The sequence below is a fragment of the Falco cherrug genome, chromosome 1 (assembly GCF_023634085.1).
Source record: "Falco cherrug isolate bFalChe1 chromosome 1, bFalChe1.pri, whole genome shotgun sequence".
Classification (NCBI taxonomy): domain Eukaryota; kingdom Metazoa; phylum Chordata; class Aves; order Falconiformes; family Falconidae; genus Falco; species Falco cherrug.
The window spans coordinates 17,852,235-17,879,893 of record NC_073697.1 but is presented as its reverse complement, the minus strand read 5'-3'; the positions used below and the strand labels follow the sequence as shown (position 1 = coordinate 17,879,893).

Genomic DNA, 27,659 nt, shown 5'->3' with positions numbered 1-27,659 from the left:
AGAAGATCCCAAGCTGGGAACTTGTGCATTGAAACACCTTGAATGTTCTGTTTCATGAGCACAAAGGAACCATTTTTGTGCCGTCTGGACTGCCAGCAGCATGAACTCCTACCTGTTGCCACCTAAGAAGGCTTTCCCTTTTCTGAAGAACCTCAGTTTACAGAACAACATGAAATGCTCAGGTGAGTGGGATGGATTCTGCTGGAAGCCACCCGTTTCCAGCAGCATGTTGAGGCCTCCCTTACATGGCTGTGAGCCAGCAAGGGCCTGGCACAGTCAGGAGTTGCACAAGTAGGTGGAAAGATAATCTGTGCTCTGAAGGGGTCTTTGACCCGTGTGTCATCAGGTGCTGTTCTCTTGTACCACAGGCCAAAGACCTTTGGGGGCCTAACCTGCTGGTCGGGGTGGGCCCTGTCAGAGCAGGCTGCCAGCTTGTGATGAGGAGCTGTGAGGTGGCTCAGGTGGAACCTTCCCCCATGCACCGTCTGCCCCCTGGCCACCTGCCACCCGCACGGGCTGCGCTGCCGGCGTGCCATGCCTGGCCCTGCACCTCACTGATCCCGATGTGCTTTGCCAGTGTGACCGGGGACCTGCCTCGTCCCTGCGGCCTGACCTGGCTGTTGGCAGATTCTGCCTGACCCCTTCACCATTGCGGCACCTGCTCCACTGTCCTTCCTTGGACCTGGTTGCCACTTTCATTGTTGAGAGACACCTTTGGGTTAAAGAACTGTATTTATTTGGAATAAGGAATGCTGATGGTGTAAATGCATAATTGATAATCAGTGTAATTGGGTATTGCACTACAAACGAGGCTGTATTATTTCAGGTACTTGCTACAAAGCACATGAAACTCTTGAACGTTCATTAGAGCACATTTTTTAAAATTTAAAAAGGTCAATTGAGGTGAAACAGGCCACCCACCTCCTCTATAAATTGCTTCCTCCAAGATGCTTTTGCTCAGGGATGAGGCCATATGAACATAGTTGCAGGCAATCCCTTTGTGCTCAAGTAGACAGTGGTGCTGTCTCAAAGATGAGCTTTGAGAGAATCCCCACCTGCCTCAGCACTTGGAGATCGAGGCGATGCAACACACACAGCCAAAGCAGCCCTTTAGACTTCTAGAGCTGCATCTCTGCTTTGTTAACGCTTCGTGTTACGCAGGTATGTCCCTACTGCAGGTGTGGGATAAACCCTTAGCTGTGCTTGGAAATGGCCTGGAAGCATCTGTCTTAGTTCTGCTCTGAATCAAACCAGCTGAGCTACGCTCAGCACATGTTTGGGTTTCACTCATGCCACTGGGAAATGAGAATCAAGTTTTGCTTTTCACTGGGTGCTTCTCTGCCCAACAACTGCATCAAACTTGGCATTGGTCATCTTTTTCAGAAGATCCAGGGCACGTTCTGGAAACAACCTGGAAGAGATAATAATGTGAAATTAAATCTGGCTTAAGGAACTTAAATTACGGGGAAAAGTGGCACTGCAGGTGAGGGAATAGCTGGTCTGGGAGCAGAATGCATGCACACACAAAGACTGAGACAAAGCCTTAACCTGGCCATTATTTCCAGAGAATGTGTAGCCTCATCAGTCTCTTTCTAGTTTAATTCCAGTCCCACCCATTTCTTTTATGACAGTTCCAAGGCCAGGTATATGTATCTACTGAGCAGTATTGGGGTTGCAATATTGTTGCAGGATCTAGGTAGGTTTGATATTGAACAGGGACAGGTATGTACTGAGGGGTTTATACTCTGAAAAGCAGCAGGCCTATGGAAGGATGAGATGTTAAAACTGAGGTGCAGTTTCCTTTACTAGGATTTCTTATCTTATGAGTCATGTCTTGTTAGGTACCCTTGCCCCACATTAAGAAAAAAGGCCAAGTAAGGGCTTTGACAGCTTTAGGTTTGACTTGTCTATGCTTCTGCAGACTTGCACTGTCAGCGTGGAGCTCTTGGAGATGCAAAAAGACTTAAAAGCTTTTTCCCACTGTCTGGTGTCAGGTTTTGCAAACAAGAAATTACCACGTGTTTCATGAGATACCGCGGAAGTTAATAGAAAACTTAATTTAGTTGTTCTGATGTGAATTACAGGTTTGGAACCTGAGCTCTGGTAAAAATGTCTCCTCAGCAGAGCAGTCTCCCTGGATATTAAATATGTGTGAGAGCACAAATCTTGCTTTATGTGGCAGAGAGAAGCAATAGAGCCCACTTAAAGCAATTTTCCCAGCCTCTGTGACCTCAGTCTTTGGCGTTGACATGAAGAAACAAACACTAATGAGCAGCAGGTCCTCAGCTCTGTCTGGAACTTCTCTGAGGCTGCTGTTTCAGAGAAAGCGTTGTTTGCAGGCAAAAGGGAAATGGCATTGTAAAAAAAAAAAGGGTTCTCTTGTTTTCTCACTCCCTCCGTATCAGCCTGCAGAGCAGGTGAATATCATTAGCTGTAGAAAGTGGATCACAAGTATCTATGAGAGGGCTCAAAAAAATCTTTGTGTACGGTGTCTGCTGTTGCCATTATAAAGAACCACTGCTGTTTCATTACCTTGTTACGTGTTACTCTCATACTAAAATATTTAGGAGGTATGCCAGTATACAATGCTGAAGGTAATAAAAAAAATATGGGATAGCGTTGAAGGTGAACTGCTTTCTGGCTGTCATTCCAGGGTTTGCTATGCCGCCAAACCATTATCTTTCACTACCATGGCTGCAAAATGCATAAAATAAAACTTAATCTTGAATCAGATGTTAAAAGTTAGATACTTACATACTCAGGTACTTAGCATTAATACGTGTCTTCCCACCCCCCTTTTTTTTTTTTTTCTTTTACTACTTACATTTCAGAAAGTAAAGCAATGTTTAGTTGTGATGGGACAAAAACCATTTTCTGGTTGGTCAGTATTCCTTCCATCAGGGCCTCTACAACTTCGTCAACCTCCAGAATCTTTCCAAGCCTAGACAAGAACACATATGTGTAAGAGCTACAGCGGTACAACAGGGGCAGTACTAGCTAATGTAGAGTGCTTCAATTACGCACAAACTCAGGTAATTCAAATGCAACCGTTATGCATGTGAAATGGCAGCGCACATTTTCCTTAGCCGGTGCTATACAAACGTTTATCTCCAGCTTCCTACAGTCAGCTGGAAAGCAAGGTCTACAGCTGGGGCTAGTATGTAGTGCCTTGATGCAGAGAAGGAAGGACAGGGAGGCAGAGTTCTGGTAGTTACCTTGTACTGGGGTTTTTGACAAAGCCCGTGTTTATAAAAACGGGACAAAGACATGTAGTTTTGATTCCATCCTTTCCCAGGGTAGACAGCTCCTCTGTCAGAGCTTTATGAAATCCAACTGCAGCAAACTTGCTTGAACTGCGGGAAGGGAAAAGCACAATTGAGAAGGCAGAAATACTATTTCTAGCTTTCTACAACTGCAAATAGGAGGCAAGAAAATGTAATCCAGCGGACAGACAGGGCAGGGGATAGTTCTAACTTTCCCTGTGCCAGAGGGTAGTGCTGCATTAGATATTGCTGCTTGGGGAAGTAGTTCTGGAATGCAGAGTGGGCATCTTTCAGAAGAAGTTGCCTCAGTGGTGAACAGACAAGACAAATGTCAGGAATTCTTAGAAAATGATAGCTAATGTGCATCAATCTATGGACTTGCCCGTTTTCCCATGTGAGAAGATTCTCAGAAGGAGCGCACCCAGAGGCTGTACACTTCAGAAGGATGGGCAGAGCAGAAATAGAGAACAACCCTCTACTGCTTCTTGTACCACACAGGAGCATCTTGTGACAGTCGCGTGTGAGTTTTGAAATAGAAGAGAGTATTACATGTGCAAAAAAACTGAGGAACATACCGCCACAGAAATTGGTGCGGGCCAGGAGTATAAGCCAACTCCAAAAGAAAGCAGGGCCAGAGAATCGGGGTATTGACTGCTATTGATTTGGACAGTGTAATCCCAGTAAAATCCCTGGCTCAGGAGCTCTCCCATTGCAAACGGTGAGTGACTCTGTAAGAATGCGTGTTCCCAGGAGAAGATTGCTCTGCCTGGAGCTGCTCTTTAGAGGGCTAGGTGGCACGCAGAATTGCTGTGCAGTCTAACAGTGTTTCTGTTCACGCATCCGGATTCAAGTGCTTCTCATAGAAACAGGCCGCGTATTGACCTCTATTGACCTCTCAGTTCCATCAGTGAGGTTGCTCACAACACAGCATAATTACGTCTTCTACCTTCTGGCAGGTAATTCTAGAGTCAGAAATTAACCTTATGTCATGATGGCAGAAGCATTTCTATACACTACCGTCACAGCCACAACAGCAGAAAGATCAAAATCTACGTACTAGGGTTTTACTTCACAACACTACAAGAACTCACAGGAGCACTGCTTTCCAAGAAGGAGAAGGGAAGAGGATACCTTTTTTGCTAAGCAAAAGTCTGCATTGGTGAGGGAGGGAAAAAAGGAGAAGCTTTCATTAGTTGGTGTGTCTCATGACTGTTCCTACACCATTGCTCCTGATTCAGTCAGACCTAATGAGCAAATCGGGCAGAACCTCCAGGCATCCTTAAGTGCTGGCTGGTGTGCTTCCTTCCTCCTCAGCAGGGTCTTTGGACGTACCATACCCAGTGGCAAGATGGTTTGGGGTGCGCTGTGCTTACTGATGGGGAAGACGCAATTAAAAATAACATGAAGAGAGCTGATTTTAAAATCACTTACCAATAAGCCACCATGAAAGAAGTCACAAAATGGCCTGCTGCCGAAGCCACTGTGACAACGTGACCATGGTTGTTGTTCATCATGGCTGGCAGAAAAGCTCTCGTGGTCTTGAAAGTCATTTAAACCAAGAGGCAAAAATGCAGGGGGCGGGGGGGAAAGGTGGAAAAGAACAATGTTTTGTTAGGCATATTCAGCACCGACCCTGACTATGATTAATAAAGCAACTAATGCTAATGCTATGTGCTGCACAGCACCTCTGATTCTGACAGCCACAGACACCCCTGTTCTCCGTTCAGCTGGCACAACTGGGAACCTGTTTTCCAAGCAGGAATGTTTCAGGAACTCTGCTATAAACAGGAGCTGATTTGCACATCTTTCCTAGGCTGCTTTCTAGGTTTCAGGTGTCAGCAGCAATGCTGCCAGTGTCTCACCCCAGCACACAGAATACAACACTTGCCAACCTGTAGCTTCTCTTTTCTTGCCACAAACAAGGAGTCCTTAAGGGCTGAAACCGTCCCACTCTGTAACCCCTGTGGGCATGTGCCCTGCCTCAGGGGTCAGCTGTGGGCATGCTGAGGACCCAAGGCTCAGCTCTGGTAGGCCCCGGCTGTGTCACCTCAACTCAGACTGCTGGGAGAAAGCTGTGAGAAAGTCTGCAGAGAGATGAGAGAGGAGAGGCAGGACTGATGGCAGACGGGCTTGGAAGTAGCTCAGGGAGCCGGGAGGGAAGGTGGTGACACAGCAAGGTACAAACCGTGCAGGGAGGAGCACTCGGGGAGATCAGCCTGGCTGGTGGCTGCAGTCAGGGAGGGTCCAGGCCTGGCTGTGCCCTGCAGCTTACTGGCCATTTGGGCCATGTGCTGGCTGCCCTTTGTGCAGGTCAGCTGATAAAAACATTGCTTTGTGTTTTTCAGCTGTGTACCGTCCCCCTGCAGGATCTCGGCGCTCAGCTGCAGGTGCCCAAACTACCTGCTGCAAAGAGGAACCCTAACACACCTCTGACAGAGACCAACCCATGCTGCAGATGAGGCTGTCGCTGGGTGGCTCACACAGAGAAAAGAGAGAATGAAAACACTCGGCCGGGCTCAGAGCAGCAGGAGGTTAGTCAAGTTTCCCAACAGTCAGTCTAGCTGGGTGCCCCTGTGCTATACGCTTCCGAAAGATGCTTTTGTAATTCACTGGTAGCTGAAAAGAGTCTAAATATGCCTCCTGAACAACGCTCCCAAAAACCTATAGATAGGAAGCTGGTAGTGGCCCTTACCCACATGTGAGCAAGAATGTTGACTTCAAACATTCTTTCAATCTGGTGGTCCTGAGTCGAGAGCAGGTCGGCAGCTGTGATCACACCAGCGTTATTCACGAGGATGGAGACGTCCCCGATGTCCTTTTTCACCTTTTGGACAGGAAAGAACCCAGAAATGTGCGGGTCATTCACTGTCAAAAACATGCAAGGCTGAGGAAGACAAATGACAACTAATTTAACTCTTAGTGTCATTTCTTTTAGGGAGAGAGAGAGTAAGAATGCGCCACGTTTCCAGACGTGGTAGGTACTGTGCAGTGGTACCATGACACCTGGTTTAGAGCTGATGCTTGTCCCTTAATTACTGTTAGTATTTGTAGCCTTCCAGGCATTGCCCACAGGCACAGTATGCTCTGTGTAGTCACAGCTGGGACTATGGACAGGCAGACTGTTCTGAGCCAGCTGGACCATATCCTCGACAGTGAAGTGTTTCATAGGTCCCCAGTGTTGCCTGCGTGCTGTTCAAGAAACTAGAAGGCAGAAGTTTCTTCAGGGGCCAGAAGTCTAAGGAGCAAACTCTGCAATGAGGTGCAATACGCCAGAGCCTCACAAGAGGATGAGACGGCTTGCAATCTCGAAGTGCTACTTCACTCTTCGTACAGAAAGCCGCAAGAAATGGGAAGATTACAGGGGCTGGCACGGTTTGCATACAAGACCTCTTTTCTTGTTTTCCTGACTTTTCTGAAAATCAAGCAGCTCTGGGTAAGCCTTTGGACGTGCCCCTGCTCCCCTACCTTCTCTGCAGCGCTGTAGATTTCCTCCCTTTTGCTGCAGTCCACCACAAAGGCTTGAACAGTGGCTCCCAGCCTTTCACATTCTGCTGCCGTGTCCTCAACGCCATGCTGTACGAGGCAGAAAAGAAAGACACGTGTGTGCAACTGTACCCTGCCCGCGTGTTGCTGCTCGGGCACCACAGCAGGCCAGTTAGAGGCTATGGATTTGTCTGGATTGCCTAGCGGCTGCCAAGCCCCTAGATAGTTCCTGGCTACCCAGGGAAAGTGCTGTAGCCAGGGTCCGTGGGAGGACCAGTTTTCCAACCTTGAATTTGGACCCGTGTAGAGTGACTGTCGGAAAGGGAATGTGGCAACGAGAGTGAGTTTGCCTTGGTGAAGCACTCGTAGCTCGGCTGCAGAAAGGGCGCGCTTGGTGACTTCACAGCCAGCAGGCGGACATTGTGACTATAAACCGGGCTCATAAACCACAGGCCCAGCTGACATACACACCCCACACCCCCCTGAGGTATGAAAAGTGGGCCTGTGTGTTGCTGTATTCACAGACTGAGTGTGAGACGAGAGGTGTGCTCCAAAGTGCACAGCTGAGAGGCATTTCTTACCAGAACAGCTATTGATAGATATGGAGGACATGCTTTACTGAGATCCATTTGTGGACATTGCCAGTCTCAGTGAAGGCCTGTGATTCCCAGTTGAATGCCAGAGCCCAAGCACTGCTCCCTGGAAACAAAGGCAGGGTTTTTTTTCCCTCAGTAACATGTGTGAATTGTTGCATCAGTTCATATTTTGGATCTGAGCATTGTTCCTGTGACAGGAAACTGTCAAAATACAAAGGTGCTATTTTCATACAGCCACATTTAGTGTGTAGGCATTTCATCATTTGACTAAACATTTTGGAGCTTGTGTTAGATGTGACCAGTAGTGTGAAAAGCATGTGGCAATGTCCATCTTTTATATTACAGTGAAAAAACAGTAAGCCCATCTTTCTGCTTCAAAGCAGGATCAAGAGGATCATGCTGTTTCTGACCTTCTATCATCATCTAAATTGTTCTTAAAATCTTCAGGAGCCACTGCATCCCTGGGCAATGTATTTCAATGCCTGCTTATTTTTTATCCTTACAACCTATTTCCCAGCAGCAAAGCCCACTCACTCACTATTCTTTTTTCCTTCTTCCTCCATTCTAGTGAACACAGACAACGCTCGGCAGCAGCCCTTTACACGCTGGCAGTCTAATACCATGTAACCCGGCACCATTTGTGAAGATGGACATGACCACACATATACACAAAGTCTGATTTTAATTGTAATGGGTAGGATGAATGGACACTGAAAATATTACACAATATCCTCCCTATTTGCGCATCCCCTTATGCTAGTAGTCTCTTGGGGTTTTTTTGTTTGTGGTGGGTTCGTTTTTTTTGCAGCTTCAGGATGACACGATGAACCCCTCCGGAGTTTGTGGGCCACCGTGCCAGGCACCTTTGCTGCGCCCTGATCCCAGCCACGCACCCCTCCGCGCAGCCACTGCCACCTGCTGCGCGACATTCTCTGCGTGTTTGCACCTGACCGCGCCACGTGCCCGGCCCTTGTGGCGTTCCAGCCAGTTCAGCCGAAACGCGGAGTCTGGGCCGGTGTAAACGTTTGCGGCGGAGCCGTCACCGTCCCCAGGGTGCGTGCGCCCGCCCGCAGCGGGCTCGGCCCCGGCTCAGCGCAGCGGCCTCCCTGCGGGTCCCGCGGGCTCCGGCTCCGAGCGGCCGGGCACCGCGTCCCCCCGCGGCTGCCCGGGGTGGCGGCGGGCCCCGGCGCCCCGCACCCCCCGGCGCAAGCGGGGCCAAACCCCGGAGCGGGAGCCGGTGGCGGCGGATGCGGGTCCCGGGGTGCGCTGCTGGCAGCCCCGCGGCCCCGGGGATCGCGGGGCCGGGCCAGGAGCGGCGCCGTTACCTTGTTGATGTCCCACAGCACCAGCCGGCTGTGGCGCCGGGCGAACTCGAGCGCCGTCGCTCTCCCCACGCCGTGGCCGGCGCCCGTGACGAGCACGAGCTCCCCGCGGACGGACTTTCTCCTGGCGGGGACGAAGAGCTTCACGAAAGCCTCCAGGTAGGAGTAGACGAGCGTAGCCAGGAACAGGAGAAGGCCCAGAAACGGATTCATTGTGCCTTCGAGCGCCCTTTGCCCGCCGCAATGAGCCGGACCCAGCAGCGGCGGAGGCAGCGCCGCGGCCCGGGGCGGGAGCGGGGCGGGCCCGTGCGGGCGGTGGTGCGGGGCTCAGCGCCGTGCCCGTGGGGGCCCGGCCAGGCGCAGTGGGGCTGCGCGTCCCTCCGCCGCCGCCAGGGGGCGCCCGCCGCCCGCCGAGCCCTGCGCCGTGCCCGCCCCGTCAGTCAGAGGCCCCGCCCCCGGCGGGCACCGGCTCCTCCCGCCCCGCCCCGGCCGGGCACAGGCTCCCGTGAGAGGCGGCCGCCGCGATCGCCGACACCGCGCAGCGACCCGAGCGCAACAGCCGGCTGCACGCCTCAGGGCCGCCGCAGCCAATGAGAGCGCGGCCTTTGGGGAGGGGCGTGTCCACGGGCGGGGACAAGCCGGCGGGCTGGCGTCGCTCGCGGTTGCGGCGGCCCGGCCGACGAGGGGCGAGGTTGTACGGGCGGCGGCGGCGGTTATTGGGCGGGCAGGGGTACGCTGGGAGGGGGCTGGCGGCTCCCTGGGCTGGCCTGGGGCGGCGGTGGCTCGGAGCGGGCTGCCCTGCCCAGGCGGGGGGGCCGGCGCCCGCACCGGAGGCCTGTGCCCGAGCCCAGCCCCGTGGAGCCGAGGCGGGGCCGGTGGCGGCGGCGATGTTTCCCTCGGTGTCAGCGTCCCTCGGTTTCACGAGGGCAGCCGCCGTGCTTTCTCTCGCTTTTGCGCTGACCGCCCGGCCTGCCCGATGCGCTCAACGGTGCCGCTTTCCCCTCAGGTACCGTGCCCTGCCAGGCTGGGGCTGGCGCTCCTCAGCCGCGGAGCGTTCCTGAGCTGGGGGCTTTGCTGGCTTTTGGTCCCGTTGCGGTGCTGTCCCGCTCTCAAGGGGCTGCCTCGTTGCTGGGCCAAGGCCTCAGGGCTGTTTTGCCCCCCGGGGGCTTGGGGTGGGATGTGCTGCACAGCTGAGCTTGTCCCTTTGGGACATGACAGGAATAACCATCAGTCTTTAAAACTGGACTGATGCGCTTTTTCAAAACCAGAAGAGCGGTGTAACACTGACCTGCATGTGGAGGTTGGCACCTATCAAGTGTGGCCTTTCTCCCTCTTCTGTTAAAGATGTTATGAGCCTCAGGTGATCTGTGAGGTGACTTGTGCTCTTGAGAGCATCACCCCAGCAGTGCACGTGGCTGAACACGCGTGCTGTAACTGACCAAGGAATTCTCAACTTCAGCTTGAAGATGAACCCAGCCCCCTAGAGGGACCTGAAGATTTAATAGCATGAATGAGAAATTTAGAACTGGAACCGGTGTTTTTTAAAAAGCCTGGTCTGTTCTGCTAGTTATAATCCAATATTCACATCTATATTCAAATAACAGGGTTAATAGTGTATGAGTTGCTTTTTTGATTGGTCCCGTCATCATCTTGCTCAGATGTTATTAAAACCTGGTTGTATTTTTGCAGAGATGTATTTCCTTGTATGCTTGAAGTGACTCCTTATTGTTTATAAAAAATAAAAGGTTTTCACTAAGAACTGATAAATATCTTGTTTCTAGAATACCCTTGTAGCTTACAGTCCCTTACTGAGCTTTGAGCATCTTTTCTAGAGTGAATACTCTTGATTTTTGTAATAGTTAAAAAAAAAAAAAAGTACAGGAAGGCCACCTTGTGTGTTGAAGGAAATCTTTCTAGAGTTTTTAAGAGCTGGTGATCAGGCGCTTTAACCCAATCTGCTGTTAAATATTTGATGGTTGACTAGTTTTTCAGCTCTTTGAAACCCATGGCAAAATAAAATACTAAATATGTCAAGTATTTTTTTATTTTAACTAGTTTGATGGTTCTGGCCTTCTTAGAAATTGAAGAAAAAGGTATGTGTTATCCTGCTCAGTATTGTACAAAATAATATGTTGTTGATCACAGCAACTTGTGGAGCTGTGTTTCTCAGGCATTTGGATATCTTGATTCGTGTTTTTACTTGCGTTACCACTGGATGTGGAAGCAGGACTCTTGTAAGGCTGGGCCGATTTGTTGATGAAATGCCCGCACTGAGATTTAATACTCAAGCAGGCCTTTCTGCTGCATTTATGGTAAATATCTCTGAGGTGTTCCTTGTATATGGTTAACAACTGGTCAGTGTTCCACACAGTACAGAATGGCAGTTTTAGTTCTCAGCTTGTCACTCATGCTATGAAATCTTCATGTGTGTCTAGCAGAATACTCTTCTGCTTCAAGAAGCTGAAGATAAAATTCAGAATTTGTTGTCCCGGTATACATTTGCATGATGTCTGAAAGAAGCAATGATGTATTACTGAGCGATGTTTTGTGTTCTGTTCTGCTTGCTGTAGTGTACTGCGAAGATCTGGGATTAAATTACAGGGTTGAAGCCCAATGAATGAGGTGCTTTTTTCTTTTTTTCTTTCAGTAACTCGTCTGCGAACTGTTGGGCTCATCTTCAAACTGTTAACATGTTCAACAGTTATAATGTTAAGTTCTACCACAGCAAAGCTCTTACCTCGCCGTACCCAGGATCGCATGTTGAGCGTAGCCAAGTTCCTAAAGATAAAGTGGGCTGGTTGGTTGAGTGGAAAGATTATAATCCTGTGGAGTACACTGCGATGTCTGTTTTGGCTGGACCCAGTTGGGCAGATCCCCAAATCAAGTGAGTGAAAATTGTGGCTCTTTTCTCCTGTGAACATGGAAGCAGAAAACAGTGATCAGCTGAGTTAATAAGATCATCAGTTTAAGTGAGACAGTGACGTGTGAAATTCAAGACCTAGAAGAATGGTGGTTAGGGAACTGAATTGTTTGGGATAGCTGTGAAGGTCTTTGACACATAATTTTACTGAGCTGGTGATTGAGATAAGAGTAGTGTTAATTTGAATGATGGACAGCTGTTGATGCTGTGTAGCGCTGCTTCTCTGTGTTGTGAGCTAAGTAAAAATCTAATTCTCTAAGAATTTGGCAGAACGTTTTCATAATCTACTTGTCCATGGATTGAATGCAAGATGAGAAAAGAATTAAGGTAGAAGTTTAGTACTTGAGCACTCTGACCCAGGAAATGTGACAGGTTGAATGCATGATTAATTTCTGTGAACGTGTATTTTTTTAATTGATTCTGTGTGTATATTCTCCTCTCGAGGAATGCTGTAATATGCTTCTTGGTGAGAAAGATGCATGCATCCAGTATAACTTGTGCACACACAGGAATCACCATTTCACATTATCACATCTGTGTAGAAAGATCAGAAGACAGTGGCACTTGAGGTTTCAGCCTTGCCTTCTTTGTTTCCCATTGCTGTGTGAACATGTGCTTCTACTTGCTCCTAATTTGATTTAGTATTCTGCTGATTGCAAGGCACACTGCTCTTCAGGCTCCGTAGGGTGGCTGATGTTTTGCCAAGGGATAGTTGGAAAAGTGTCAGGTAATCTTTTAGTAGGTGTTGGTAGTACTTGAAAATGCAGAGTAATGTTTTAGGTATTAGTGTAACTTCCTAAATTAATTATGTGTGGTAGAAGCTAGTCAGTAGTTTGAAATCTGTAATGGTTTGAGAGGAATTGCTTTTGGAAAAGGAAATAAGCTTATGTAGACAGCTGCTTCTCTACCAGTTTTCAGAGGTGGACATAGGAGGTTAGCATTAAGCTAATCTTGAAAAATCTGTGATTATTAGCTGGAAATTTTGAAAAATCATATGTAATAAACATTTCTGCTCAATTTTTTAATTAGTAAAATCTTTTTTTTTCATTTTTTCAGTGGATAACATCTTTCTGTGTTCTCTAACTAGCCAGAGTGCATCTACACCAGTGCACACAGCACAGGCAACAAACAGGAGGAGCTGGAAACCATTGTGCAGCAGAAAAACTGACATAGTTGCCATCACAGAAATGTGGTGGGATGACTGGCATGACTGAAGCGCTGCAATGGGTGGCTATAAAATCTTAAGAAGGGACAGGCAAGGAAGGAGAGGCGGTGGGGTAGCCCCATGGGTTAGGGAGTGTTTGGATTATCTAGAGCTTAGTGATGAAGATAGGGTTGAGTGTTTATGGGTATGAATCAGGAGGAAGGCCAACAAGGTAGATATATCATGCTGGGAGTCTGTTACAGACCACCCAACCAGGATGAAGAGGCAGATGGAACATCGTACAAGCAGCTGGGAGAAGTCTCAGGATCACTAATCCTTGTTCTTGAGGGGGACTTCAACTTCTCAGATGTTTGCTGGAAATAGCACAGAGGAAACAGTCTAGGAGGCTCCGGGAGCGTGTGGAAGATAACTCCCTGACATAGCTGGTCAGTGAGTCAGCTAGGGAAGGTGCCCCACCGGACCTGTTGTGAACAGACAAGGACTTGTGGGTGATGGGGTGGTTGGAGGCAGTCTTGAGCATAGTGATCACAAAATGATAGTTGTCAGTTCTTGGAGAAGGAAGGGGGTTCAGCAGAACTGCTACCTTGGATTTCCAGAGGGCAGACTTTGCCCTGCTTGGGAGGCTGGTTGACAGAGTCCATTGGGAGGAAGTCCTGAAGGGCCAAGGAGTCCAGAAAGGCTAGGTGTTCTTCAAGAAGGAAATCTTAAAGGTGCAAGAGCAGGCTGTGTCCACATGTGCTGAAATATGAGCTGGCAGGGAAGAAGGCCCACCTGGCTGAACAGAGAGCTTTGGCTGGAATTCGGGGGCGGGAGGGGGGGAAGAGAGTTTACCACCTTTGGAAGAAGGGGCAGGCAACTCTGGAGGTTGTTTTGAGGATTATGCAGGAACACAAGGATGTTGTGAGGTTATGCAGGAACAAAATTGGAAGGGGAAAGCCCAGCTAGAGTTTAATCTGGATACTGCAGTAGAAGACAATTAAAAAATGTTACTATAAATACATTAGCAACAGAGGGAGGGCTAAGGAGAATCTCTGTCCTTTATTGGATGTGGGGGCAAACATAGTAGCAAAAGATGAGGAAAAGGCTGAGGTACTTAATATCTCCTTTGTCCTGGCTAACTGGGGAGGACCCAGAAGACTGGAATTTAGCAAATGTGATGCCCATCTACAAGAACAGTCAGGAGGAAGATCTGGCACTACAGGCCTGTCAGCCTGACCTTTGTGTTGTGGAAGGTTATGGAGCAGATCATCTTGAGTGCCATCACATGGGCATGTGCAGGACAGCCAGGTGATCAGGCCCAGCCAGCAGGGTTGTATGAAGGGCAGGCCCTGCTTGATGAAACTGATCTCTTTTCTGTGACAAGGTGACCCACTTAGTGGATGAGGGAAAGGCTGTGGGTGCTGTCTACCTGGACTTCAGTAAAGCCTTTGACACCGTGTCCCACAGCATCTCCTGGGGAAACCGGCTGCTCGCGGCCTGTACGTGTGCGCTCCGGGCTGGGTAAAAGGCTGGCTGGCTGGCCGAGCCCAAAGGGGGGTGGGGAATGGAGCCACATCCAGCTGGCGGCCGGGCACACGTGGTGTTCCCCAGGGCTCAGCGCTGGGGCCGGTCCTGGTTCGTGTGATCTGGGTCTGTGATCTGGGCGAGGGGATCGAGTGCACCCCCAGCGAGTCTGCAGCCAACACCCGGCTGGGCAGGGGTGCTGATCTGCTGGAGGGCAGGAGGCTCTGCAGAGGGGTCTGGGCAGGCTGGATCCACGGGCCCAGGCCACTTGGATGAGGTTCCACAAGGCCGAGTGCCGGGTCCTGCCCTGGGGTCACACCGGCCCCACGCAGCGCTCCAGGCCGGGGCAGAGCGGCTGGGAAGTGCCTGGGGGGAAAGGGCCTGGGGGTGCTGGTGGGCAGCCGGCTGGGCATGAGCCAGCACCGTGCCCAGGTGGCCAGGAGGGCCAGCAGCATCCCGGCTTGTGTCAGCAACAGCGTGGCCAGCGGGACCAGGGCAGTGACCGTCCCCCTGCACTGGGCACGGGTGAGGCCGCCCCTGGAATCCTGTGTTCAGGTTTGGGCCCCTCGCTGCAGGAGGGACACTGAGGGGCTGGAGCGTGTCCAGAGCCGGGCAGCGGGGCTGGGGAAGGGGCTGGGGCACAAGTGTTGTGAGGGGCGGCTGAGGGAGCCGGGGTGTTTAGCCTGGAGAAAAGGAGGCTCAGGGGATACCTTATTACTCTCTACAACTACCTGAAAGGAGCTTATAAGCAGGTGGGGGTAGGTCTCTTTTCCCAAGTCACAAGCAATAAAACAAGAGGAAACAGCCTTGAGTTGTGCCAGGGGAGGTTTAAATTGGATATTAGGAAAAATGTCTCCACCGAAAGGGTTGTCAGGCATTGGACCAGGCTGCCTGGGGAGGTGGTGGAGTAGTCATCCCTGGAGGTATTTAAAAGATGTGTAGATGCGGTGCTCAGGGACATGGTTTAGTGGTGGACTCGGCAGTGCTGGGTTAATAGTTGGACTTTATGATCTTAAAGGTCTTTTCAAATCTAAACAATTCTGTGATTCTAACCTTAACAATAACACCTTTGAAACACTTTGGCTAAATAAAAATCTAGAGAGATGCAATGTTAAATACTTTAGAGGGGTGTGCTTATGTCTGCAGAACTAAGTACAGGGAGACTGTCATTGGTAGAGGTTGAGACTTTATAGCTTCCTATAGGAAAAGGAGGGCATTTAGCTTAAGTTGTGGTGAAAACTGCTTGTTGGTCAGGTGGGTATTGCCAGTCTGGTGGTTGGTCTTCAAGCTTTTGTAGGGCAGAGGAGTGTTCTGCATTTTATAACTTACCTATATTAAATTATTCTTTCCCATGCAGTGATAAAGGTTTTTCTCCCAAATTCAATGAGAGAGATGGAGAAGTGGAAAGGAGGAGTCTGAATGGTTTGTATGTGGTTGAAAACGGGAGGCCCCGGTGAGTGGTTTTTTTCGTTTGCATATTCATTTCAGGGATGTAGTTTCGGAGCTCTTACAGGTCTGTCGGTTTTGATACATGGTATCTGCTAGAACAAAATCAAGGTAGTGTCCCCTAGAGAAAGGAAAAATGAGACCTCAGGGCCAGAGAGTTCTTCCTGGAAGAAGGTTGTGGCAGAGAGGCACTAAAAGGTTAGCCAGTACTACCACAACAGGATTGTGGTGACACTGGAGAACAGAGGAAGTCTAACTGTTAGTAACAGTCTGTTGAATTACTTGTTTCCACAGTTTGACCAGTTGTTGGGTTCTGAAACTTTTGTACCATTTGTGTGCTGTGGTGGAGTGGAAGGGCGTTTCCTTCCACTGACAAATCCTGACATAGCCCAGATGGGTAATCTTATCTAAAATTAATATCTTTTCTTTCTGCCTTTTGTGCGTAATTGAATGCTCTGTGCATCTATAGTCTTGGAAACTAGATTCAATTTCCAGACAAGCATGTGTGCGCAGTGAGAGTAACACTTGATCAGGAGTATCACATGACAAGATCTGGGAAATGACAAAGCCATTTTGTATATTCCTTTTCCTGTATTGTCAAACACAAAAAGACATTGATGAAGAAGAAAAGCATGCTTTGCGCTCTTGCTCTTTAAAGCACATAGTAGCACCAGATGTATGTTGCTGCTATTTGCTGTTATTTAAGCTTCTTTGAAGCTGCTTTTTTAGAATACTTGGAGTGTCTTTTGAATGTGGGGAAGTAAATATGCTTAATGTACTGTGCTACTTATTTCAGAAATCCAGCAGGAAGGACTGGCCTCACAGGCAGAGGATTGTTAGGGCGCTGGGGACCAAACCATGCTGCTGATCCTGTTGTAACTAGGTAAGGGACAGGTGGCTGAAAAGTGCCCTGCAGTAGAGTAAAAAAAACCCATGCATTTTGCTTTTTCTGTGCATCTCTGGACAGGCTAATACTTTTCGCAGGCCTTTTGTGTGTATTTCTGAATGTGTAAGCCCCTTCAGATATGGATGTCTGAAAGGAGATAGACATGTGGAACATGAATTTCATAATTTTTTAGTCTTTGTCTGTGGAGAAGAGTAAGGACTCACTGCTTATGTCAAGCAATAGCTTCTGAAATGCTGAGGAAACAGATTTTTTTAAAAACTAACCCAGGAAGCATAATTCAGCAGAAATACATTATACAAATAATCATCTTTAATGAATGTAAAAACTGACAGGATTAGGTGGTACTGTGCTACTGTATAACTAATATGCCAAAAGGCCTTAGATGAGGCAGGCTGAATTGCAGGAGTAGGTTTTTCTGTTGTAATCAGTCAACAGTGAAAAAAAAGCAGTGTGCCTGCTTTTGCTCTGTAAGAAATACTAACTTGGCCTAGTATCTTGCAGGAGGAGGTGGGGTTAGGCTTCTCTCTTTTTGTGAGTGTATGCTCTGTTTTCATGGTGCTTTTGCCAGCCGAGTCTGTGCATACATGTTAACTGTTTTGCACAAAGAAATTCAGAAAAGATTGTATAGTTACCAAAGGTGCAAGCGAGGAAGTGCCATGCTGAAGGTAGAACCATTGTGAAAATCACCCTAATCCATTTTACTTCCCTCTTTCAGAAGGCTGCCAATGCTACGGAGCTGGTTCCTTGAAAGTAAAAGACAAGTTGTTTTTATTTTGTCTTTGTTGAGGTAGCTTTTTGCTTTAACTACACGTGGTTCTTAATTCTTTACTGAAGGCAATGATGGGTGTTTGTGGCCCTGTGCTGAGTGCATGGGTCAGAGGTATTGCAGCCTGAATGCATGTTCTGTTCTAGCAGAAGGCATGCTTATCTCCATGGATAGGCACAAGTGCAGCTCTGTGAGTGTTGCACCTGGTGGGATGTGCTGGATGTGGCTGTCAAAGGAGCGGCTGCTGTCAGTGTGGCTACAGAAATGTGCCTCTGGGGTGGTTTCTGCCCCTCTGGCTGAGGAAGGTTGGTAGAGGTGTGCAAAGCTAACTCGGTGCTTTGCCCTTGGTTGTGATCGTGCCGCACAGCACCCGCTGGTGCCGTGCCCTCCAGCCTCCCCCATGACTGTTCTTTTGCTGCTTTCTTCCCCCCACCGCCCCTACAGGTGACCTTGCTGTTTCTCAGGGCCTTGTGTGAGGAAGTCGCAAAGAATGTTCTTGTTTGTCGTTTGCTGCAGGTGGAAGAGGGATGGAAGTGGCAATAAAATTGCTCATCCAGTTACTGGCAAAAACATCTTACAGTTTGTAGCTATCAAGAGGAGAGACTGTGGAGAGTGGGCCATTCCAGGGGTAAGAGCAAAGCTCTGGAGACAGTAGACATTTCCCCGCTTGGTAAAGCCATGAGGCAATAACTGGTGTGCGTGTGTTAAAAGCATGCTTTTTAAGGAACGACCTCATATTGCAGAGGTGAGGAGAAATGCTCCTTGAATTAGCTTTGCCCAAGCATCACCTGGTATGCCTTCTGCTGTTTCTGCATTGCAAGGTGGTATTCATATTTAATTCTGACCATACCTTTTGCTCAATGCAGGCACAATTTAATTCATTGCAGGTTTTGAAGGATGTGTATGTTTGCTTTTACAACTAAATGTAAAATTCCTCTCATGTCCAGGGTACGATGCAGGTGGATGCAATATATAAAGAGCCAAAGGACAGTAAAAAGAAGAGGAATCTGAGGGATGATAATCTTTTTTTCTTTCTCTGCCTCCCAAGGGGATGGTGGACCCAGGGGAGAAGATTAGTGCTACCCTGAAGCGAGAATTTGGGGAGGAGGCCTTGAACTCCTTGCAGAAATCACCTGAGGAGAGAGCAGAATTGGAGAAGCAGCTCCACAGGCTGTTCAGCCAGGAACACTTTGTGGTGAGCTCTGTCTCTCTTGTGATAGCCTCTTGAGCTATGCATGTAACTCTCAGCTGTGTGGAACTTGAAAAAGTGTAGCTCAAATGAAAGTAAGCTGTGATACTTGGGTTTTCATGGTGTAGGAGATGGAAGGGACTTTTGAAAACTCTTAATGGCAAATGTACCAGAGGGAAAGAAAAAAACCAAACTTCTTATTGATTCCACCTTGTCTGTTGTGACACTGAGCTTGTTTTGGTTTGTTTGGGGCCTTAGGTGTACAGAGGTTATGTGGATGATCCTCGTAACACTGATAATGCCTGGATGGAGACAGAGGCTGTGAACTATCATGATGAAACCGGTGGGTATCTCCACGTGTGCTCTTCGTTGGCTTTTGCTCTGCATGTGGGTTTGAGATTGGGATATGTGTTGGGCTGAGACTGACTGAAATTGGGGGAGCATGCAAGTCAGGTGTAAAATATTGGACTTAAACCAATAGGCGTGAGGGTTTCTTGTCTCCAAAGATGTTCAGCCATGACAGGTAGTCCTTTTTGGTTTCCATCAGTCTTGAAATAAGAAATATATGGCTTTGCCTGAAAACTTATTCGTTAGCTAGTTCTAAGCTATGGACCATGTGTCTTTGTATGGAGATAGTGACACGAATTGTCCAATATTCTATATTTCTTGAGTTGGCTTAATTTCCCTTTTTAATGAGTTTGGGGTGGAAGGTTAGTCAGTTTCCTTTGTTATTTTTCCTTTAGTAGCTAGTGTGTGCTTCAGGAGCGTGGCTGCTGGCAGATTTTCACTGCATTTATTGTTTCGGTGTTGTAATTGCTCTGAGACACTTTATCCTGATTATTCTGCCGGATTAATTGTTGGACCTCACTTTATTTCTGTAACCCAGTAGGAATGGGCATACATTGGTAGTTCTTAGATTGATCTGTTATTTTGGATTCTCATATCTCACCTTTAAGGTAAGTCAGTCTAATTAGGTGTCTCTAACTTGTTTGTGTCAGAGACATCATTACATGAAGACTCTGACGTGAACATTTCCCCTTTGTTTTGGGTAGTAGATACCAGTGGTGATGCTTCACTTGTCACATGTTCTTGATTTATCAGCCCCCAGAAACAGTGACGATACTGTTCCTTTGGTCTTTGTTTCTATTATATATTTTGTAGTACTTATAAAAGCATTTCTTCTGTTGTTTGTCTGTGAAGTCCTGGGACTGTTTTTGGAAACGGAGTAAGAAACTTCAAAGAGCAATTCAGAAGCTTTTCTGCATGCCTCTTTAAGTGCTATTTCTTATTTTAGAGCCTTCAGTAAAATTTTAATTATTCTGGTTTTCTAAGTTTATATAAAGTTTTAGAATTTGGTTTGTCCTGTAGAAGAGTACCTGAGAAAGGAAGCAGTCAAATGTTAGCGAAACAAACAAAAACCAAGCTAGAGGGATTGGCTGAACTTGCAGTAGTGAGTACATGCTGTCATAATGATTTCTTGTAACTTGTCAGGCTGCTGATGGTAACCTAGAAGTTAACACCACTTCTGCCACTCAGATTTGCCTTAAAATATTGCAAGTATGAAAAAGGTTTCTGGCACAGAATCAGTGAGGAACCTAATTGGCTTCTCTCTGAGAAGCAGTTGAAGGTTGCTGCCTGTGAAGGAGCCATGTGGAAGGGTGGAACTGATCAGATATAAGAAGGAAAAGCAGGAGAGAAGATGCAATAGCATGTCCTAATTCTTGTTTTGTGAACAGGTGAGACAATGGATAACTTGCCTCTGGAAGCAGGTGATGATGCTGGAGTAGTGAAGTGGGTTGATATCAGTGAGAAGCTCAAGTTGTATGCAAGTCATAGCTACTTCATTAAGCTTGTGACTGAGAAATGGGGAGCCCACTGGAGTGAAGATCCTGGTCCTGAGTGCTGTGAGTGATGTAAACGAGGAACCAACAGACACCGAGGGGAGAATACATTTTCCAGCTTTGAAACTGATGATGTTGTCCTTTTCAGTGGAAATTCTTTGAAATTCAGCTGGCAGAAATGCTTGGCACTGACAAATAGAGGCTTTCTCAGACACTTCAGATTGCTGCTTTTGATTTCTTAGTGAGAAATGAGATGAATGTGGAGCTGTTACCTTGTTTTGCTTTGTCTTCATTATTTGCAGCTGTTTCATAGTATCTGCAGATTTGCATGACGACCCTGGAATTCTGACTGGTTGTGGTTCAGAGGCTGCTCACTTCAGCTCTGTATTTTTGCACCGATTTCTTGTCAGGAGTATAAATCCTTAAGGGATGTGAGTGAGACTTGTAGGATGATAACCTGAATGATGACTTAAGTGCTGCATAATAAAGTGAAGTTTCTTTTCTAAGTTGTTTCACTTAATATGTCTTTTCAGTGTTTTTCTATTGAGAGAGTAGTTTTCACATTTAATTGCTTTCTAATTTACAGTATTCACACTGAATGTCTGACAGTGCCTGAATCTAAAAAGATAACTGTTGGAGGATGTCACTTGGTGACTGATTTTGGGAGCTGGATTTTGAGGTTCCTTTCTTCCCACTGCTTATGGCAGTACAGCTGTTGGGGAGACCGTGCCATAAACAGGATCACTGGAAAGAGCAGCATTAAAGTATTACCTTGTAAATTATGGGTTGGGGGTTTTTTTTTGCAGTTTAGGTAATGTGCATAATTTGCAGTCAGGAGGCTGATGTGGACCTTCTGTGCATTCATGCTGCTAACAAGAGCTGCACAACAGCTGCTGACATTTCTCCCTGTGTTTTTAATCAAGGTGTAATTGCTGTTAATTGTGTAGTAATGTCAAGAGTTGGTGACAGTAACAGCTGAAAGTTGTGGCTGAGACTTGGAAAGGGATCTTAATGAATTTTGAGCCGTGTGTTGAAGCAGGGTGGTGATAAATGTCATGGTCTGGAATTACCTTGTGTGACAGGACTGTGACATGCTCATGCATTATTGAGACTGTTGGCCACATCCTGCTTAACTAATGAATGATTTTAGGGCTTGCTCCTTTTCAACACCACCCCTGTGTCCCAGTTAGCTGAATCTGGGGAAGATATGTGCATTTATAAAGGGAACCCTGAGAGTCTTGTAGATTTACTAGTATGTTCCTTTCAAAACAAAAGGTAATGCTAAGAGTTACTAACTTTTCCTTCCAATCCAATTCACCTCTTCCTCCACATTTGATTTATTCTGTGGTATTAATAAAACAGCATAAATGCTTTCTGTTGCAGTAGAAGCTTCCATAGACTTGGTTTACACAAACTTTCTTCAAATTGTATGTAAGATCTAGTGGTGGCTTAGGCAGAAATTATTTTGATTAATCTGTCTTCAGCATAGTATGGAGACTGGGTAATATATAGTAGGGCCAGATCAAGACCTGAGAGAACCAATGAAACTTGGAATGGACAAAAGATGTTGCCAGCTTCAGGAATTCCTTTCCCTTTCTACTCCTGGTCTTTGGAAACAGGATCACTGAAATAATCCTATTTTGGGGTATATTTTTTCTTAAGAAAAGATGAAGACAGCTAAGAAATTAAATGCTCAGCATTTATTCAAGCTTAACAAGTAATCAGACAAGGTTTGAGAGAGCTGTGCACTGTAACTGACACTGGCTTCAGAGGTGGGCATGTGGAACGGGACTTGCTTGTTATCCTCAGTTTCCAGTGCACTAGTGAGACAAAAGGTGGGAAGGAAGATTATCTAGAAGCAACAGTGTTCTGCAGGAGATGTTCATAGTTTTCCAATTATCTGCAGAGTAAGAAGAGAATGGAAGGTTAGAATTAGTAGTAGGTTAGAATTAATAGCAGTTAAATTACTTAAATGTGCAGTTAATATGTTATGCAGAGAAGGCCCCTGGCTAGTTTGGTTTTGAAATAATGACTGCAAGAGCAGACCCTTCTTAAGTTCATGGGAGATGAATGTGCAGCTCGTCATGCCTGAGAACAAGGGTGACTGTACTGTGACTTGTCAAAGTAGCATGATTTTTTTTCTTGAACGTTATTGTTTACATATGAAGTGCTCAACATAATGTACAGCACTAAAGATGAAAACAGGAGAAAATAATTTCAATTTTGAAAGTACCATATTCAATGAGATGGAAAAACTGCACGGTTTCCCATAACCAGTGTATTATTCCTGGAAAGCAAAAATTTCTATAAAGTATCTTTTCAGTTCTCCCCAGTCCTTTGTTAAAGCCTTTTTTTTTTTTTTTTTTTTTTTTTACAGGCAAAGTGGACTTGGCTATATGTTTTTTTGATTGTCGTGTTTTTAGGAAAGCTTTCTGGTCAGACAGTTTTCAGTTGGAGTTTGATCTTCGCGTGCTATACATAATGCACTTTATGTGTAGCCCAGTACCTTACTAAACAGGTTTTGATGCTTACTTGTATCCTGAAATTTGTTGCATAATTACAGTCTTGAAAGTTTGTAAGTAAGCAAATGTAGCGGCATTTGTTTTTGTTTGGCACATCTGGAAATTGGTCAACTTCTTTATATGGGTGATGTTAGCTTGTACATTGATGCAAGTTAGGTGTGTGGGAAAGTGTTATTTTTCAGCCCTACATTATGTCTCTTAACTTACTCTGAAATACTTTTTAAAAAATATCTAAGAGACCATCTATCCCTAAGGACTAGGATACCCAGACAAATACTCAGAATATTTAAGAAACAGCAGCAGAATTTTGAGGAAGTTTCCTCAGCTTGCAAAGAGATTACAAATTGAGGTGTTTTGTATTAAAAAAACCACAGTTGTCCCATAGAATACATGTCTGCTAAGTAAAAAGCAAAGTGGATTATTCTCCTTGAGCTGCAAAGATTAATAGCATCCCTCCCCAGCAACCTTCTGTGGTAGTTTGTCATTCAGAAGCTGCTCTCTTGATATCCCCGACAGTGTGCTCCTTGGCCGGCTAGAGCTTCCTACAGTCTTACGTCCCATTATACTACCAAACAGTTAATTACCTGAGACTTGGACTTGATTAACCAGCACATCTGCCTGTGGTACAGGCATCTAAGGATGCGACCAATCTCTTCAAGGGGCACTTGTGGTTGCTATTGAAAAGAAAGTAATCTTGTGTCGGTTTTTTCCTGTTCAGTACCAAAATCCACAGTTAAATACAAATGTTAGAACTAGTGAGATTACATTAATTTATAAAGACTTACGTCCTCCATACTGTCAGAACCGGAGCTTTCAGTACTGTTATCCTGTAGAAAAAGAATGAATTTTCTTTTAGAGTGAGGTATAATCCCTCCTGCTTGTATTTCTTAAAATAAAATAAGTACTATGGTTTTGTTTTGATTTTTTTCTTTTCCTGTTAGAAAGCAAAGACAGTTCTGCAAAGGGAACTTTCTAATCTTCAGTGTCTGTAATCCTGTCAGCTGAAATAGCTCACAGAGAAAATATGGGACCCATTGTTGGGCTGGGTATGAGTTTGTTACTAGTGCTTACAGTATTTTTTTTTTCTTTACAGTCTAAGGAGGGCCTAATAAGTTGAGAATCTAGGATGGTAATAACTTAAGTTTAGGCCTGTCACAACATGAGGATTTTTAAGGCTGCTGTGTAACTTTAAAAGCATGTGATTTCCAGTTCACAATGTTAACATTTCCTGCTTTGGATGCCTGTTTAGTTTCTTATTCAATACTTACCAAGTTTCCAAAAGCAAGAACAGTACTCAGAACACAAGAAAGCAACAGGAATTGCAATTTGAGAGAGAGTCCTGTAGAGCAGATTGAAAACAAAGAGTTAGTGTCCTTGTTCTGGCACAAGGAAAGATTTGGGGGGGATTATGGCTCTCTGTGTGGAGAGAGGAAAATCAGGCAGCAGGAGCTGTTCCTAGTTGAGTATGGTTTGTGGTGTAACCTTAACTGTTATTTCCATCTTAACTGCTCACATACATGGTCAGGGTAAGTCATGGAATAAAGCTTGCTATGCTTCTGCTTTTTCTGCTTTGTGTTTTGAGATCTTGCTAGCATTTTACTTATTTTTGTCTTTGATTTTAACTCTCCCTTATTTTACTCTTTCCTAACAACGCTTACGGAAGCCTCTTGCGATTTTTTTTTTTGTTTTGTTTTAAGCAACAGGCATAGCAGCAGGGCATTGGTATTTCTGAGTAGTTATTGTCACGTGCTCTTTTTTCAGACTCACAGAACAGTTGAGGTTGGCAGGGTTCTCTGGAAATCGTTTAATCCATTCCCCAGACATGCTCAGAGTCAACTAGAGCAAGTTGACCAGGACTGTCCAGTCAGGTTTTGAGCATCTCTCAGAATGGAGAATCCACAGCCTCTCTGGGCAGCCTCTGCTAGTGCTTGACCACTGTCACAGTGGAAAAAAAGTTTTTCCATCCCATTGAGTCATGTGGTCTACAGCTGTACCCCAAATGATTTTTGTTACAAAATTTAGTCCAGGTAACATTAAAGCATGTATATTACCTTTGGATTGCATGTTGAACAGCAGGTTGGTGGATCAGACAGTCGGCTGGCTCCAGTGACAGTGTTGTGTGAATGGCTGGTGTCTATATATACAGTTTTGAGTACTACGGCTGACCTCAGAAAACCACAAGATGTCATGAATCATACCTTCTTAAGACCTTTTGGATATTTTAATTTACTTCTCAGCTGATAAAGAAGCCTTTTTTTATGACCCATACTAATCCTTGGAGGATTGACAGGTTTGGCAATGGAAGAGTGTTGGTATTATAAAAGGGATATTTGTTGTGTATTTTTTTCAATACAGATATTCTGACTGTAGGGTTCTGCACACTTTAGTGGTTCTAGAGGAATACTTGGCAGATAATGCCCAGAGCTTCTAACTGAGAGGAATGTTACAAATTCAAAAATTACCTTTTTTTTTCCTGAAGAAATGGAAATGTGAGTTAAAGTTTCTGCCGCCTTTTGAGGCCAGCTGTATACTGGCAGCATACTTGCAGTTTGAGAGCTGTGTTTTCTACCATCTGACTATACGCAGTTTAAGCAAAAAACTATTGAAAGACAGTTTTCTAAAGAAGTTTTCAGTTGGTGTTTGGTCCTTCTGTTTGGTGATTATTTTAGTAGAAAAGTCTGAACTGTTAGTAAGTTGAAATTAATACATGTATTTGGGGTATTGCATCTTATTTTTGTAGGATGCAATTCAGAGGAAACTGGCGTTAGGTGGATCTGTTTGAGAGCACTGACATCAACAGCTCATCTCCGTGCTCTTTTCTGGGGACATGTATTATGCACCCCCAGACATGCTTGTTGGATCACACGGGGGCTTGCAGCTGAATAAAGATGTGAGGTGAACTGTAAATTATTATAAAGCATCCTGTTTGCCTGTTGTGGAGACAATAGATATTGGTTGTAAAGCATAGGGATGAAAGAGCAGAAAGCAGAAAACATGCCTTTAATAGGATTTTCTACATTGGCGTGTTTGTGCAGTTACTTGACTCGTTGGAAAGATTGTCCTCATCCTCAGTGATAACATCTGTTAACAGTGAGTGTAATTAAAAGAAAAAACCAAACACAAACAAACCAAAAAAAACACAAACAAAACCAAAAACCCAAAGAAAAAAAAATCCCAGAACCAAACAAAAGCTGAAACGAGACAGAAATGGAAATAAACTTTTGGTAGCCTTCTGTGACAGAGTTACAGTTTGACAGAACCAGGACGAGTGACTGATGTTATCTACCTGCACGTGTGCAAAGCTTTTGACACTGTCCCACATAATATCCTTGTCTCTAAATTGAAGAGACGTGGATTTGATGAGTGGACCATTCTGGATAAGGATTTGGCTGGATGGTCACACTTGAAAGACTTGCGGTCAATGGCTCAATGTCCAAGTGGAGAGTGGTGACGAGTGGCGTTCCTTGGGGGTCCATACTGGAACTGGTGCTGTTAACCATTGTTGTTGGCAACACGGACAGTGGGATCGAGTGCACCCTCCACAAGTTTGCCAATGATACCAAGCTGTATGGTGTGGGCAACATGCTGGAGGGAAGGGATGCTGTCCAGAGGGACCTTGACAGGCTGGAGAGGTGGGCCCGTGTGTATATCATGAAGTTCAGTAAGTCCAAGTGCAAGGTCCTGCATGTGGGTCAGGGCAACACCCAGTATCAGTGGAGAGTGGGTTGAGAGCAGCTCTGAGGAGAAGGATTTGGGGGTGCTGGTGGATGGAAAGTTCACCACAGCCCAACAATGTGCACTTGCAGCCAAGAAAGCCAACGGAATCCTGGGCTGCATCAGAAGAAGCATGACCAGCAGGTTGAAAGAGTTGATTCTCCCTTTATACTACGCTCTTATGAGACCCCACCTGGAGTGCTGCCTTCAGCTCTGGAGCCCCCAGCATAAGAAGGACATGGACCTGTTGGAGCAAGTCCAGAGGAGGGCCATGAAGATGACCAGAGGGCTGGAGCACCTCTCCTGTGAAGATAGGCTGAGGGAATGGGGGCTGTTCAGCCTGGAGAAGAGCAGGCTCTGGGGAGACTTTATAGCAGCCTTCCAGTACCTAAAGGGGCCTACAAGAAAGCTGGAGAGGGACTTTTTACAAGAGGCTGTAGTGAAAGGACATGGGGCAATGGGTTGAAACTAAAAGAGGGTAGATTTAGGTTAGCTCTTAGGAAGAAATTCTTTACTGTGAGGGTGGTGTGACACTGGCACAGGTTGCCTAGAGAAGCTGTGGGTGCCCCATCCCTGCAGTTGTTCAAGGCCAAGTTGTATGTGGCTTTGAGCAGCCTGGTCTAGTGGAAGGTGTCCCTGCCTGTGGCAGGGAGGTTGGGAACTAGATAATCTTTAAGGTCTCTTCCAACTCAAACCATTCTATGCTTCTGTGATATCTGGGAAATGTGCTGAAGTGTTGATTGACACTTTTCATGTACAGTACATGCAAGGTCGTTGAGAGGACAAACATGTTATCCAGACTTTATAGTGTAAGGGTGGTTTTCTGGGGAAGCATTCTGTGCGAAGCAGATCAGTGTTCTCCCACAAAGTGTAAAATCGTGGCCCCAACACCTGTTGGCATGGACTGTTGAGCCAGAATCCATAGGTGATGTGGTGGTCACCTGTATTTCCTTCTTTTTGGAGTCTTCCATGTGGCGATGCAGGAGGACTGAAAATTAAACTTGATGCAAACACATCTGGTA

The 27,659-nt window shown here is 46.2% G+C and overlaps 2 protein-coding genes and 2 long non-coding RNA genes across 6 annotated transcripts in view; 2 read left to right on the top strand and 2 right to left on the bottom strand.

The window, feature by feature from the left end:
• The window catches only part of LOC129735311 (uncharacterized), a 114,331-nt gene that overhangs the window by 40,234 nt on the left and 46,438 nt on the right, over nt 1–27,659 (top strand). The gene's annotated exons all lie outside the window — the stretch shown is intronic.
• NUDT9 (nudix hydrolase 9) lies at nt 75–20,907 on the top strand. Of its 3 annotated transcripts, XM_027813043.2 has the most exons (9): nt 75–182; nt 5,609–5,794; nt 11,312–11,548; nt 15,610–15,705; nt 16,495–16,581; nt 17,888–17,999; nt 18,420–18,566; nt 18,819–18,903; nt 20,297–20,907. In XM_027813043.2, exons 2-9 carry the CDS (start codon nt 5,760–5,762, stop codon nt 20,470–20,472), a joined length of 975 nt encoding a protein of 324 aa, XP_027668844.2. In that variant the 5' UTR covers nt 75–182; nt 5,609–5,759; the 3' UTR covers nt 20,473–20,907. The 3 variants fall into 3 exon arrangements, with proteins under 3 accessions (XP_027668844.2, XP_055557037.1, XP_005444559.2); XM_055701062.1 differs by lacking the exons at nt 75–182; nt 5,609–5,794 and adding an exon at nt 9,187–9,355; XM_005444502.4 differs by lacking the exons at nt 75–182; nt 5,609–5,794 and adding an exon at nt 9,407–9,670.
• HSD17B11 (hydroxysteroid 17-beta dehydrogenase 11) lies at nt 714–8,950 on the bottom strand. Its single transcript, XM_055701077.1, has 7 exons — nt 8,668–8,950; nt 6,729–6,836; nt 5,956–6,087; nt 4,695–4,801; nt 3,216–3,353; nt 2,825–2,941; nt 714–1,411 (listed from the first exon to the last, which is right to left on the bottom strand). Exons 1-7 carry the CDS (start codon nt 8,875–8,877, stop codon nt 1,324–1,326), a joined length of 900 nt encoding a protein of 299 aa, XP_055557052.1. The 5' UTR covers nt 8,878–8,950; the 3' UTR covers nt 714–1,323.
• Nucleotides 21,054–24,364, bottom strand: LOC114017336 (uncharacterized). Its single transcript, XR_003562329.2, has 4 exons — nt 24,192–24,364; nt 23,709–23,750; nt 23,508–23,597; nt 21,054–22,301 (listed from the first exon to the last, which is right to left on the bottom strand). It is a non-coding gene; the product is annotated as an uncharacterized LOC114017336 (long non-coding RNA).